The sequence below is a fragment of the Carica papaya genome, chromosome 1 (assembly GCF_054855325.1).
Source record: "Carica papaya isolate Zhongbai chromosome 1, ASM5485532v1, whole genome shotgun sequence".
NCBI classification, from domain to species: Eukaryota; Viridiplantae; Streptophyta; class Magnoliopsida; order Brassicales; family Caricaceae; genus Carica; species Carica papaya.
Window position 1 is genome coordinate 26,061,466 of NC_142309.1, and position 13,639 is coordinate 26,075,104.

Here is a 13,639-nt window from a genome sequence, read left to right on the forward strand (position 1 = left end):
TATGTGGTACTACACAAATATTAATAACTTAATAAAATCTTAGAACAAAAGAACTTATGGTGCACTAGTTTTATCAACTTACTAATAGAAACTGTCAGTCCTCTGATCATCATTTCTGCTTATATCTAAGAGATATAGTACAAATGTATAAAAAACCAAGAATTGGATCTCAAATTTCTTCTACTAAAAAAGAGGCGGTGCTGGCATACAATAATAGCTAATTGCACAGACGGTGGTCTGATTAATTTCCATGACAATGAACATCATGTTTATGAATGGATCCGCTATGCAGAGAAGCCATTTGTATAGTGTAACTGTAAACTAAAACCTTAAGGTAGCATGTCGGATCTGATTGCTAACTTACAAAAGTACATACCATACTCTTTCAGAAAAAAAAAACGTAGGTATTTACAGATGGTTGGTCAAACCATTGCCAATTCTATTCCCATAAGCATCTCTTTTGCTTTATAAACAATGGAGGGTTGCCTCGGCTCAAGAAATTGTCTAACCAGTTAAAGACCTGTATGCAGAAAAATAAGCAATATAACCATCATTTATTTTGCCCATTTAAAAACCATCAAGCATAACTAAACAATCTTGTTCAGTTAGCAACGAGCTTCTTTCCTACAATGGCAAATGGCAAAACGGATTTCTTCCAGAAAATAGAGAAAAGAAACAGAATATCAGTAATTGCAGGAAACCAAACGAAACTAGAGATGTCATTATCAAACAGCATCTTTCACACTGCCTCTCTCACAGTCTAACCCCACTTCAAGAAGCAATGGACACGTAAGGGAAGGATCGAAAACAATTACCTGTACCATGTATTTTCATATTATATTCTGTTCAGAGGAATCCTACTGCCCTGTGGAGGAACCCTATCCACAAGAGAAATTACTTGTGGCATTGTCATACCAACTGAAACAAGGATCTCTGACATGTCAAGGAAAAGAAATAAATCAATAGATATACATGAACAGCAATTATATGAAAGAGAATCTGCAACAAATCTCCAATTTGAAATAGGCAAGTAATTGCATAATATGGATGCATGCATGAAATATATTATTAATTCTTTGGAAAGGAAGAAGGAAGATGTACCATTAATTCCCCCAGTTGAATGTTAAATTTCTTCTAAAATTTAGACCATGCATGCATGTCTTACCCACAACACTTTGAACCATTTTTATGCCGTCTATCTCAGTTGTACCAAAACTATCCCTCTGTCACCTCTACTCTCATTCAAATTCATTAACCAACAAACCCATTACTCTGCCAGAAGCGCTTAGGTAACATTAACAGGCCTTCACTGTACCTCCCTTGAAATTGATCCGCATATATGACCCTATATGATCTCTTGTATGATTACAGCTCCCTCTTTCTTTCAAAACTATATTCTGTCATGTCTAAAAAGGAGTTTGGATGTCCTAGTGTTGGAAGACCAAGAAGCATAGAGGCATGTATGGGTATAGCCTGCAGTGTGTTTAACAAAGAATGCACAGTTTTTCTGAACAACACCAAATTTGGGGAGGGCAGAAAAGTTAGTTCTCGGAGTAGAATATCTTCTCGAATATCTTCAACATTATCAGTTTCAGGGAAACATTAGGATTTTTATGAGGTTTCTAGTGGAATCTGGTGGAACATCTCTCCCCTTTGAAAACATTAGTGACTGTGGGATTGACTATTGGATTACCTTTATGCTTCTGGATAAACTTGCTACTGATCCTACCAAGGAAGATTTCCCTTACTGGAAGGTCTCCAAAAATGGAAAGTTTTTAATTAAATAATCCTAGCGCATAGCCTTCTTTGCTTGGTGCAGTAGAATTTTAACTTTGGGATAACTTGATGAAACGAGATAGGCCCTTGGCTAGATATTTCCTATGCTTGAACAGGGAGGAATTCCCTAATCATTTTCTTCTTTATTGTTCTTAGACTAGAAAATTATGGGATTCAGCACTGTCTCTTCTCATAAGTCAAAGAAGAAGTTTATCTCCAGCTTTCTTCTTTTATTTTTCTTTTTGGGGTTACTTGGAACAGTAAAGCTTTCGACAACTCCTCCCCTTTCCATGTGATTAAGAATCATTTTCGTTTCGCTTAAGGGGAACCATCCCTGATGATGTAGATATTTTTCGCCTTTTTATCTTTTCTTCTCTAGGAGAATGCAATTTTTGTCTATTCTTGGTTGATCATGGGCAGTACCCCCTTGGTGCTAGGATCTTTTTTCTCCCAAAGAAAAAATTAAATCATGTCTAACATTCTAATAACTATTATTTATCTACAGTAAATATCTGTATTCTAAATACGGGAATAAAGAAAAGAGACCAAGAATTTCAAGCAAAAACTACATATACTCAAAAAGACATGAGCAACAAGCACCAAAATTTGAAACCAGAAAATGATCTGCTAGTAGAACCTCTATGATGATGTATGATTGGCTGCCTATGAGATTTATCTCTTTATGATCTCTAATGCAGATGTTTATTGCCCAGGTATTACCACTGATACAATACCAATTGCAATTAAGATCTATATAATTCACTTGCTGCATAAAGTGAAGTGGCCTCACACCCTTAACAGCCTAACTAAAAAGCACCACCACTGCCACCCTTGCATAGACTGAAGTTTGAAGTAGTTGTTCTCTTCCCAATCGATATTATCCAGTATCTGGTGTTGGTCAAGGCCTTATTTGCATGATAAGGCATGCGTTATTATGGAAGTTGGTAGCATTTCTACCATCACCATTGAGTTCAACATTTCTTGATAGAGATAGTGTTTATGCAGTAGCGGTAGTCAATCCATCAAATCTAAAAGTTATCAATTCAATTTAATGCATACCAACAAAGAAAGTAAAAGCTTTTGCATCAAATAGCATATCAAAGATTTTTATAGCATAAGTATTTGGTAGAAGACAATAAACAACTGACCTATGCCTTCTCGAATGGATAAATTCGGTCTTATTATCTCCTTGGAATTGACAAGAAATATGTCCCCGATGTATAGATGGTTTGTTGGGACATAAACGCTGCATAGCTCTTCATTTCCATTGTTGCCCTGGAATGAACCAAACAACGATAATTTCCAGAGAAAACTCAAAAGAAATTTATAGCATGGTCATTCCAGGAAGCAGAACATCATTCTCAACAATAAAAGCACCAAAAAGAAATGCAACAGATTTCCATAATTTGATATGTTCAGATGTTGTGACTAGACACCAGCTTCTAACTTAACATAATCCAAGAAGTTTAATTTTTTTTTTCTTTAAGAATATGTTAACAATAGCTTGTTTGAAAGAAAATTGTCTACGCACTCTGCCTTCACTTGATATTTCAAGACACTTCTTGGAAATGCATAGAATTTGTTCTGCTTATTACTTAATAGCATAGTAAGACTACTTCATTTTCTTTGCATATTTTTATATGCGTCAGTCTATCAGTTAACAAATTTTCGTTGATAAGCATATGTTAAGGATGTAAGTTTTTTCTCTCTTCAAGAAAGAAATGCCTTTGGAAGCAAAATTCGAGCAAGACAGGATTCAGAAATAAGAACATAAAAAGACATATAGGAACAGTTATCAAACAACACGCAATTGAAATAATGTTCTCATAGAATTTCTTGACCAAATCAAGAGATTGACTTATTCCAATATAAACATGCAAAATTACCTGAAGTACAACTGAAGACGTGATAAAGCCAAATGCATATTCACCAAGACGGGGATGACGAATAATCGCAAGCTCTTTAAAAGCGTTAGTGTTTTGATCTGTAGAGAAAAGGGAAGAATGTCATGGTTTTAACTAAATATCACTTATAAAAGCATTGCTCTCACAAATCAGGAAAATATTAGAAAAGGAAAAATATTCTATTTGGAGCAATTAGCATACAGGATTTCACAGGATGGTCAGGTAAAAAAAAAAGTATTGTGTGGCAAATGCAACTGCTCAAGGGAAACAGTGTCTTCAAATGCAACTTGGGTCTGCAAGCTGTACTATGACTCTGTTTGTGCACATCTATGTGGGTGCCAATACAAAGACACAGTGAATTGATTTCTCTCTTAGAAACAAAAACAAACAACTGATAATCAAAATCCCGCCTACAAATCTACTTAAAAATCAACCAACTAGTGAGGACAGGTTATGAGGAAAACTCTTTAGCACATCATGGATTTTTCTCTTCAAGATATTCTTTTTGAAAGAGAAAAAAGAAATCAAACAAAAGAAATCAAGACTTAGCTCTTCCTTGGAAAGGAAATATTAACCAATTCCTTTAAAAACCAAATGGAAGGTGTTACCTGGAGAAACAGCAGCACTAATTTGTTTGGAAGCTGAGTATATATGCTTCATAAAGGGCATTCGCTTTATAAACCATTCTCCAAGCCAGAAAACAGTGGAACCCAACCATGATGAAGCAAATATACCAACAAAGAAAATAAACAGTAGGGATGTAATAAAACCGAGGCCTGCATCATAAATGAGGTCAACTTAAAGCTTAAGTAAAATTGTCAGAGCCCAAGTAAATTATGAAGAAGAAAAATCAGCACAGTTCTACATGTGATCAACGTAGAAATGAAGAAAACTTAGGATAAATAACCATACTCTTTGTTGACTGAAGAATTGAAATCCCCCTCGGAAGAAAATAACATTCATCAGATGGAGGATTACTCTCAGCAGGACAATAGCAGAACCAGAATTAAAAATAATCAATAAGAACCAAACAGAGAACAAATCGTAACATGGATGCTCTATGAGTCCACTGCAAAAAAAGAAACATAAAATCTGAAAATGTTCCAATATTGGTCCATGTCTGTCATGATGGATGAGAAATCCCAAAAAGGGCACTGAGAAGCTACTGCCAAATGTTGCAAACGACCAGGCACCAGAAAAAATTGATAGAGAAAATATTGCAGGGATAGACATGCTAAGACAACAGGAACACTTATCCAGATGTAAGAGCGAAAGGAATTGCAAAATCCGTTGCCAGTGCAATAAATGTTCCCCTAAGAAATAATTTCATAATTTGGCAGCATAAGGAACAAGATTAAATATCAGAACAAGAATATCCAATTAGTGCTTCAAATCTTACCAAATACGTCAATACCAAGCCTGACATAAATTGGACTGAAGAAACCATCAAAAAACTGAATAAACCACCATGTCACTAGGAATGTAACAGCTACAGGAAACAGAACCATGCTGCAATTTCACCATTTCGAATTTGTTATTCTATGAGTAAATAATATAAAAGGAAAGTATGAAGCTATCAAGAAATAACCTTTTTTTGGTTACATCCTACCCACTTTTAAACTAAGTTTCAATTTGCACCTCTAGTTTTGAACAGCAACAACATGCACCTTTCATTTTGAACAGTAACAACATGCATCCCTCAGGGAAAAAACCATCCATGTTTTCTGAGTGACCCTTTCTACCACATTTGACAAAAAATTGCATCATTGGCTGGAACTTCCCTCGAAAAAATCATTAGACATATGTAGCATGTACAAAGAGCATAAAGAAATGCACATATGCTCATATATATATATATATAAAAGCAATTATCTGTTTCTGTTACTATTCAAGGCTAGATTATTATTTTACCACCAAACAATTAATTTTTTAATAGAAATTTTAACTGCATGCCAAAAGAACTTGACACCATAGATAACCTTTTGCCAGCTCTCTTCATGTTAGTTTTTTACTCTCTCATGAAAGCCTTTAGCAGTGATTGCGGTAGTGTGATCAGTGATAAAGATTGTGGGTTCTTTTACATGATTAGGAGCAATAACTGGTGGCAGTAATGGGTCAAAATTTTAATCGTTGACAATTTTTTAAACTAAAGGGATCACCTCGTGATCCTGACAATGTTCAAGGTGCATATCTAGTGTAACAAACATACATGGTGCAAATTGAGACTTCGCCTAGAAAAGAAGACGTAATAAATCAAACCTCAGAAGGAAAAATAATGAAAAGGCACATTGGGCTAGTTACCATCCAGTCATGAACTTCTTTGAGACCCAACTCTGAAGGACAGCATAACAGGCCTGCCCAAATTCAAAATTTAGTGATCTTTGACAAGGAAATTAGTTTTCATAACATATCTGGAAGGGCTATGGTCAATATTAGAAGTTAGAACTAATATAATTATCACCATGAAACTGCAACCACCAAAAATTTTAGCAGGCACACCAGAAAAGAGTTTTTTTTTTTTCTATGAAACAAGAAAATATTATTAGAAAGGGAAAAGAAAAAAGTATAGCAGTGGTAGGAGAAAAACAAATCCTCCTAATCAAAGAAAAGGAAAAAAGAAACAAAAAATGATTTAACATATAGCTCCCAGACTCTATGAAGATAGCCAAAGGTACATCCCTAAAATGCCATGAGCTTTGGCCTAGAGAGAAGCCAGGAAGATCATTCTATCATAGAGGACCAGAGGAGGTATAAATTGTTCTTTCAAGAGCCTAGCATTTCTCTCCAGCCACAGCACCTGCAATCCTGCAAATAGAGCTCCTCTCCAAAGTAACATTCCCTCTTTCATTTCAAGTCGCCCTATGCGTCAAACAGCCTGGCCTAAGGCCTTCAAGCCACATCATAATGCCAAAAAAAAAGTAGTGACAATGGAACTCCCCTTTCTAAGGAAAGGGTATTATTGAGCCTATGGACTTGAAGCTAATTATTTGTGCTGAGCATGTTAAGAATAAATGTCCAATCAAAATATTTACTTCCCAAAGAGCATTTACCTTCTGAAAGGCGTTAATAAATACCACATTCTGACTAGTGGGACTGTGATTTCAATAGGTAAAGAAAGATTGCATGAAGAATCCAAAGCCCAAGCTCTGGTATAGGATTAGAAGAAACAATAGAAGCCTCAAGGAGGTTAAGGAGAGCATGTTGTCAATCTTATTAAACTTTCCAAAAGATAATAGATTCTAACAAATGTAACCTTCAAAATGAACCAAGAAATTAAAGCTAGGGGCATTGTGTCGATGGAAAAGGTTATAGAGATGCGGAAAACGATTAGCTAAGAGACATTGATAAAGCCAAATGGCTTTAAATAAAGTATGGGAACCATCACCTGCCCTTAAATGGGTAAGGGGAAGAAAAATATCACAATGCTAAGAGATGGCTTTCCAAAGGACTCCTACAAGTCATAATGGTTTTTCTTTCTGTTCTTCTTTTGTGTAAGTAAGGATGATATCTTAACTGTAAGTACTAACTGAGACATGTCTAACGTTGCATGTGTATATATAAGGGAGAGAGACAAGGACAAGGAGACATAGTTCTATTAGAGAGAGATACATATAGAGATAGAGGATAAAGTAAAAGTTAGAGAGAGAAAGTTGCCATGTACTACTAATGCTTGCAAAAATTGTGGGGTGTGAGGAGGCCATGGTGCCTTCTCCGACTAGGAAATTTCTTGTTATTGAAAGAAAATCTTTAAATGTGGGGTTTGTAGGTAGAAGAAATGAGGCATAAGGATAAGCAAGAATGGGAGAGGGTTCAGGTCGACAATAAGTTTCTGGGCAACAGAGGTAGAATGGCTGCTGAAAGCATTGCAGGAGCTCTACTGGACAAAAGGAGAAGACATTAGGGTGCATAGCACGGTTTGGAAACATCATGTCCCATGGCTGGCCATTAGGGACACCAAAGAAGAGAGATTTTTGGTTTTCATAGAAAGGAAGGGGGAAGCGAGAAGGAGAATTTACAACCCGAAGGATCACAAGCAGGTGGTTGGTGGAGAATGATGGCAACTTTGTTTGAGGCAACAGGAAGGAGCTCTTTGGAACCAATCCCTAAAGGGTCTGAATCCGGTAGGAAAGGAGAGTGCCACTAGGGTGGCATAGAGGGTGCCGAAATGCCTTCTAAGATGCTTGAACTGCCATGAGGAGCTGAATGTTGTGCTGGAAAAAGGGGATGCTAGGCAGTTTGTGGACGTGCTGAAGGAAGGATGAGGAGAAGGGAGTCCGGTAGGGAAGAAGAAAACCAAAACATATTAAGTTGCATCATTTCGAACAACCTGTTCAAAATGTGGGAATTCAATTGGGTAAGCCCATCCCTAAAGGGCTACCTGGTTTAATGAGAGACTTGAACAGAAGAATTCAGTGGGCTGAGAAGGGAAAATGGATTATGGGAAATAGACCTGGGTTTAAGAAAATCGGAGAGCCCTCGGCTCAAGGAAAATAGTGAGGCTTGAGTCTAAGAATTAGGGAAGCAGAAGGGGAGGACAGATGCAACACAAAGGTGATGGAGGATGACTTGGAGACAACTTCTGACGATGAAAATGATCACAGAGAGATGGGGGAATACAGTCCACTGGGAGGGGATGGAGGAAAGGAGGAGTTTGAATCGTCAATGGAGGCAACTGTAGATGGTGAAGCTGAAAATCCAGAAAAGGACGAGGGGGAGGCTGTCTTGCCTCTGGCTATTGTTTCGTAAAGGAGCACTGACAAGGTGGCTGTGGAAGTGCAATATAGGAAGTCTATTGTAAAGGAAGAGAAGAATTTGCAAGTGGCTATTTATAATAGTGAAAATAAGGGAAGGCTGAATGAAGATGAAATTTCCAAATGTGTCCTCAATAATGCTTAAAAGATAAGCAAAACGTTTGGCGTGAGTTTTGAGGAACTTGAAGAGCAGAACATTGACCTTTTTAGGGAGATTGAGAAGAGGAGGAAAGAGGAGGCAAACAAAAGAAATCCTAAGTTAAGTATAAAGAAAAGACAATGAGTAGATAAGAATACAGAACTGAAGGGGCTGCATCTAAGAAGGGGGGTAATAGTGGGGAGGGTGAGGTTTTAATTTTGGCCTTATGTTAGGCTTCATAATCTCATGGAATGTGCGGAATTGAATTATCACAAGAAAAAGTGACTATTAGAGGTTGCATGTCGAGATAGAAACTTGTGGTGATCTGCATTCAAAAAACAAAAGTGACTCCTCGAACAGTATGGCTTATAGCATTTCAAAGATTAAGGGAGGTGGAATGAATTGTCTACTTGGGGCTGCTGGGAGGGTGGGTCGTTGTATTATGAAACAAAAGCAGTCTTAGATGCCTCGATGATCAGTGGGGGAGTGCTCTATTTCCTATTTGTTCGAAAGCTGAAGGAACAAGTGGCGTTGGGTGTTTTTTTTTGAAATAAAAGTATAGTATTATATTAAATAGTACCAATGGGGTACCGCCCATTTATAATGCATTTACATCTCAATATCCATTACCATCCTAAAATCTTCTAAATCATTAATATTATGTCCCAAAAATGTAGAACCAAAAGTGTAAATCTATCTATCCCTAATACTATTAAATTCCTTCACCCCTTAAAAGGCCCTATTATTTCTTTCCTTCCATACAACCCACAGTACCGTCAAAGGAATAAGCATTAATTGTTTTTTCTTCTTACACAGCCTTGCCCATGCCCAGAGTTCATCTTTAACCGATCCTGCCATGACCCATTTTATTCCCAAAAGACCACAAATCAATGACCATAAACTATAGACCACCGGACACCACAATAGCAAATGATTGCAAGATTCTGCATTCATTTTACACATGAAGCATCGGTTGACCATGAATCTGCCCCTTCTCATCAGCACGTCTATAGTCAGTATACTTCCTTTACAAGCTTCTCATGCAAAGAACGCCATCCTTGGAGGAACTTCAGTCTTCCATACTTGCTTATCAAGAAAAACATTACAAGAATCCCCCATGCCAGTAGATAGATGACTATAGAAAGATTTAACAGTGAATATACCCTTTTTTTTTCTGGTATCCACTGCTTAAAGTCTGCCTGGTTTCCCAGATTCGTTTGAGATACAATATGGATTAACTGCTGATAATCATATATCTCCCAGTCATTCAAATTTCTTCTAGTCTGCACCTTCTAAACCCTATTCTCTTCATTCCCCACGTAAGCCTTCATTACATACATTTATCTATTTTGTGCAACAGCATAAATTCTTGGAAATCTGTCTTTTAACCTGAAATTACCAATCCATTCATCATCCCAAAATCTAATCTTATCTCCCATACCAACACACCACCTAGTACAATTCATGAATGCTTGGCAGCCCATTAATATGTTCTTTCATAGACTTCTGCCATGAGGTGTTCCAAGTAATCTCCAGTCCATTCCCCCATTTCCTGCATCCCATCTCGCCTCCACTACCTTTTTCCATAATCTTTCACCTTCCTTATTATTTCTCCACAGCCATTTTCCTAGTAATGCATTATTCAATTGCACCACTGATCTCAACCCAAGGCTGCCACAATCAATAGGTTTTTTTACCTCTTCTCATTTCACTAAATGATATTTCCAACTATCCCCCTCACAGCCCCATAAAAATCTGCATTGGATCGACTCGAGTTTCTTTGCAATCTTGGTTGGAGTAGACAACACCGATAAACAGAAAATGGGTAAGTTGGCTGATGTACTTTTTATTAGTGTTAGTCTCCCACCTTTGGAAAGAAAATGCCTTTTCCATCCCGCCAATCTTCTTGCGAACATCTCAATTACCGGATTCCATGTTCTTGTCTCTTTGTATTTTGCTCCCAAGGGGAGTTCAAGGTATTTCATAGGTAAATCCCCCACTTTACACCCCAACACTTCAGCCATTTGCCTTTGATCCCTCCTATCACCAATTTTAACTAGTTCCGATTTTACCATGTTAATTTTTCAATCCCAAGACCAACTGGAAACACAGCAATATACATCGGAGATGCAACATGGTTGACTCACTAGGTTGACAAAATATGATAGCATCATCTACAAAAAACATATGGGAAACCTCCACTTTAGAATTTCCTTTACCAACCATAACACCTTTAATCATATTTAGTTCTCTAGCTCTCTCCAACAATCTACTAAAAGCCTACATAATGATCATGAATAATAAAGGTGAAAGGTCTCCCTGCCTCAATCCTCAGGATGCCGTGACGAAAGACGATGCCCCACCATTAACCATCACAGCGAAAAATATAGTAGTAATGCATTGTTTTATCCATTTCCTCCATCTATCACCAAATCCCGATCTTCCCAACATGTAATCTACAAAATCCCAATTTACATTTTCGTATGCCTTTTCCATATCTAATTTGCATGAAAGACCTTCCTTTTTGCTACTCATTAATTCATCTACCACTTCGTTTGCCACTATCATAGCATCAAGAATCTGCCTACCTTCTACAAAAACATTCTGTCTCTCTCCAGTCACCTCCCTCAGTACCTTTGTCAAACGTCTAGCCAACACCTTGGATAATAATTTTAACATGCACTCCACAAGTCTAATCGAATGAAACTTTTTTATACTCTTCGCCCCATCCACTTTAGCATTTAAAACTATAAAAATGAGATGGAAGGGAAAGGGAAATGTTGTGGGAGACTTGGAGGATTGTAGGAAGATAAGGCTCTTCCATAGATCATTGGTGGAGACTTTAATAGTGAGGGATGAGATTTGGATGTAGAAAGGAATCAGTAAAGTGAAAAACTATGTAGGTCTTATTCCTTTGGCTCTGTTTTGGGTGGTATGGAGAGAATGGAAAGAATAGGAGAACTTTCAAGGATATAGAAGCTAATTTTAATAGTCTTAAGGACATATGGTTTCAGATCCTAGGGTTTTTATTATGGGTCGTCTTCTTTATTCTTTTGAGGATCTTGGGGACTTGATTGATATTTTACTAGATATGTATATACTTTTATATGTGAGTTTGTACTCCTTGATGCCTGTGAATAGATATTATTTATATTTCAAAAAATATAGACATAGATTTTCTAGACACCAACCAATCCATGCTCAATAAAAAATTTGGACCCTCCTTCCTTTATTTCCTCATTGATTTCAACGAGAGATTACTGCACAAACCTCCCTTTTTGGAAGCTTGTTCTAGAAAATTTCATCAAAATTATAAAAGCTTAGTTTGTTTCCTTCCGATTGCTTCAATTAGAGTAGAAATGGAGACCTTACTACCCATTGCACCTTTTAGGCTCTTTCTCGAATGTGTTAGTACTTAATTCAAAGAGTTAATTTACATTCCAAATGCCATTGTGAATGAAACCACTCTCCATTTCCATCATACATGACCATAATTGACAAACCAACATCTGCTTCCTCAGTGTTTATTCTAACTACCACTCCCACAACTTAGCTAAAGAACTGCCACCATCAATGATTCACATAAAAGTTCCTCTTAATATAATATCTTATACACCCTGAACAGTTTAAACCATGTGTCAACCTTCATCAATCCAGCTTGCTATCTCTCATATAGGATCTCACAAGTTCATAAGAGCCACAATCCCAAACATCTCTTTTGATAACTAAAACCTATTTCATTAGCCACAGTGGTAACCTCATCTAATTTCCTTACATATGTTAAAATGAAGCTTAAACTGCAGCACTAGAAAAAAGCCTCATTGGCAATCATATATGTCAGACCGGCACAAGAGCATAAACTCTTATATCAGTATATAAACAATTTTCCAGTTTCTAAAATCAGCAAACTGATTTTCTACCCTCTGGAATCATTGCCCTTGAAAGAATAAATTTTTATGCAGACCAAATCGTAGATATCCATCCCAAATTAGTAATTGATTTCTCTTCAAGCGTGTTTAAAAATATCAATTTTAATACAGCGCTAAGAAAAACCCAATTATGTATCATTCCGCCAAATAAGGAACGGGAACCAGTGGCTTCTTAAAACATTAAACAGGTAACATATCCTTCTACCCATTTGCCGCTCTGGAAGCTCAAAGTCAACTCTAGGTGACAAAGTAATAGTTGCGTTGAAGATAGGAAAAGGATCACCAAACGGAAGAGAAACACCAAGTCAATAACCCAAAATACGGGAGCTTTAAAAGGTAAGACTAAGGAAAAAGAGCTTTGATAAGGAACCAAACATGGAGGAAAATATATAAATCACCTTGCGAGTAGAGGAATTGGGTGAGTTAGGAGGAGATTTTGGAGCATCGTCCGGGTCATGAGTTAGGCCTTGACTCAGCGAGCCCGACGCGGATTCCTTATCTTCTGCCATTTTTTTTTTACTTCACAATAATCGGAGGCATGCGAGAGAGAGCAGATCTCGGAAGTGTTTTAGTCTCTGCCCCGCGCAGTGCTTGGTTTCCTTCAGCGGCTAGTCAATGTACTACTGTTACCGGCGTCGACTTTTCAGTTCGTTAAAAGGGCAAGGAGCTTTTTACATCGTGTTTTAATTTCTGTCTTATAACATAAAAAATTGTTATTAAATTTAAAAGTTTATTATATTTTTAAAAGATGAAAAATAAGTATGTTATTCATAATTTTTATTTGTTATCTGATAAAATTATTTAAAATTAAAAATAGATAATAGTTTAATTATTAAATATTTACAATAAATTATATATTTTTTAATTTTTATTAAAAATTAAAATTTTTTGTTGGCATCCGTATTTTATTGAGTCATATAATTATTTATCTTTGAAATAAAAACATATATGTTTTAAGTAATTTAAAATTATTCTACTATTTTAAATATATTTCTTTAAATAATATCAAGCATTCTCTTATCTTAAGATATACTACAAAACATATTTTTTTAAATAATATCAAACACTCTCTTATTGCAATATATACTACAAGAGGTTCTTTGAGTTTTATTCTAATTACATTCAGATTTATTAATTTAA

General features: G+C 36.5%; 1 protein-coding gene across 2 annotated transcripts; it reads right to left on the reverse strand.

Moving 5' to 3' along the window:
• Nucleotides 1–148: 148 nt before the first annotated feature.
• On the reverse strand, nt 149–13,184 carry LOC110815147 (protein LIKE COV 2). Of its 2 annotated transcripts, XM_022042807.2 has the most exons (8): nt 12,898–13,183; nt 5,982–6,034; nt 5,080–5,189; nt 4,289–4,456; nt 3,663–3,760; nt 2,925–3,051; nt 816–933; nt 149–520 (listed from the first exon to the last, which is right to left on the reverse strand). In XM_022042807.2, exons 1-7 carry the CDS (start codon nt 13,006–13,008, stop codon nt 836–838), a joined length of 765 nt encoding a protein of 254 aa, XP_021898499.2. In that variant the 5' UTR covers nt 13,009–13,183; the 3' UTR covers nt 149–520; nt 816–835. The 2 variants fall into 2 exon arrangements, with proteins under 2 accessions (XP_021898499.2, XP_021898500.2); XM_022042808.2 differs by lacking the exon at nt 5,982–6,034 and having other exon boundaries at nt 12,898–13,184.
• Between the last annotated feature and the right edge of the window lie 455 nt (nt 13,185–13,639).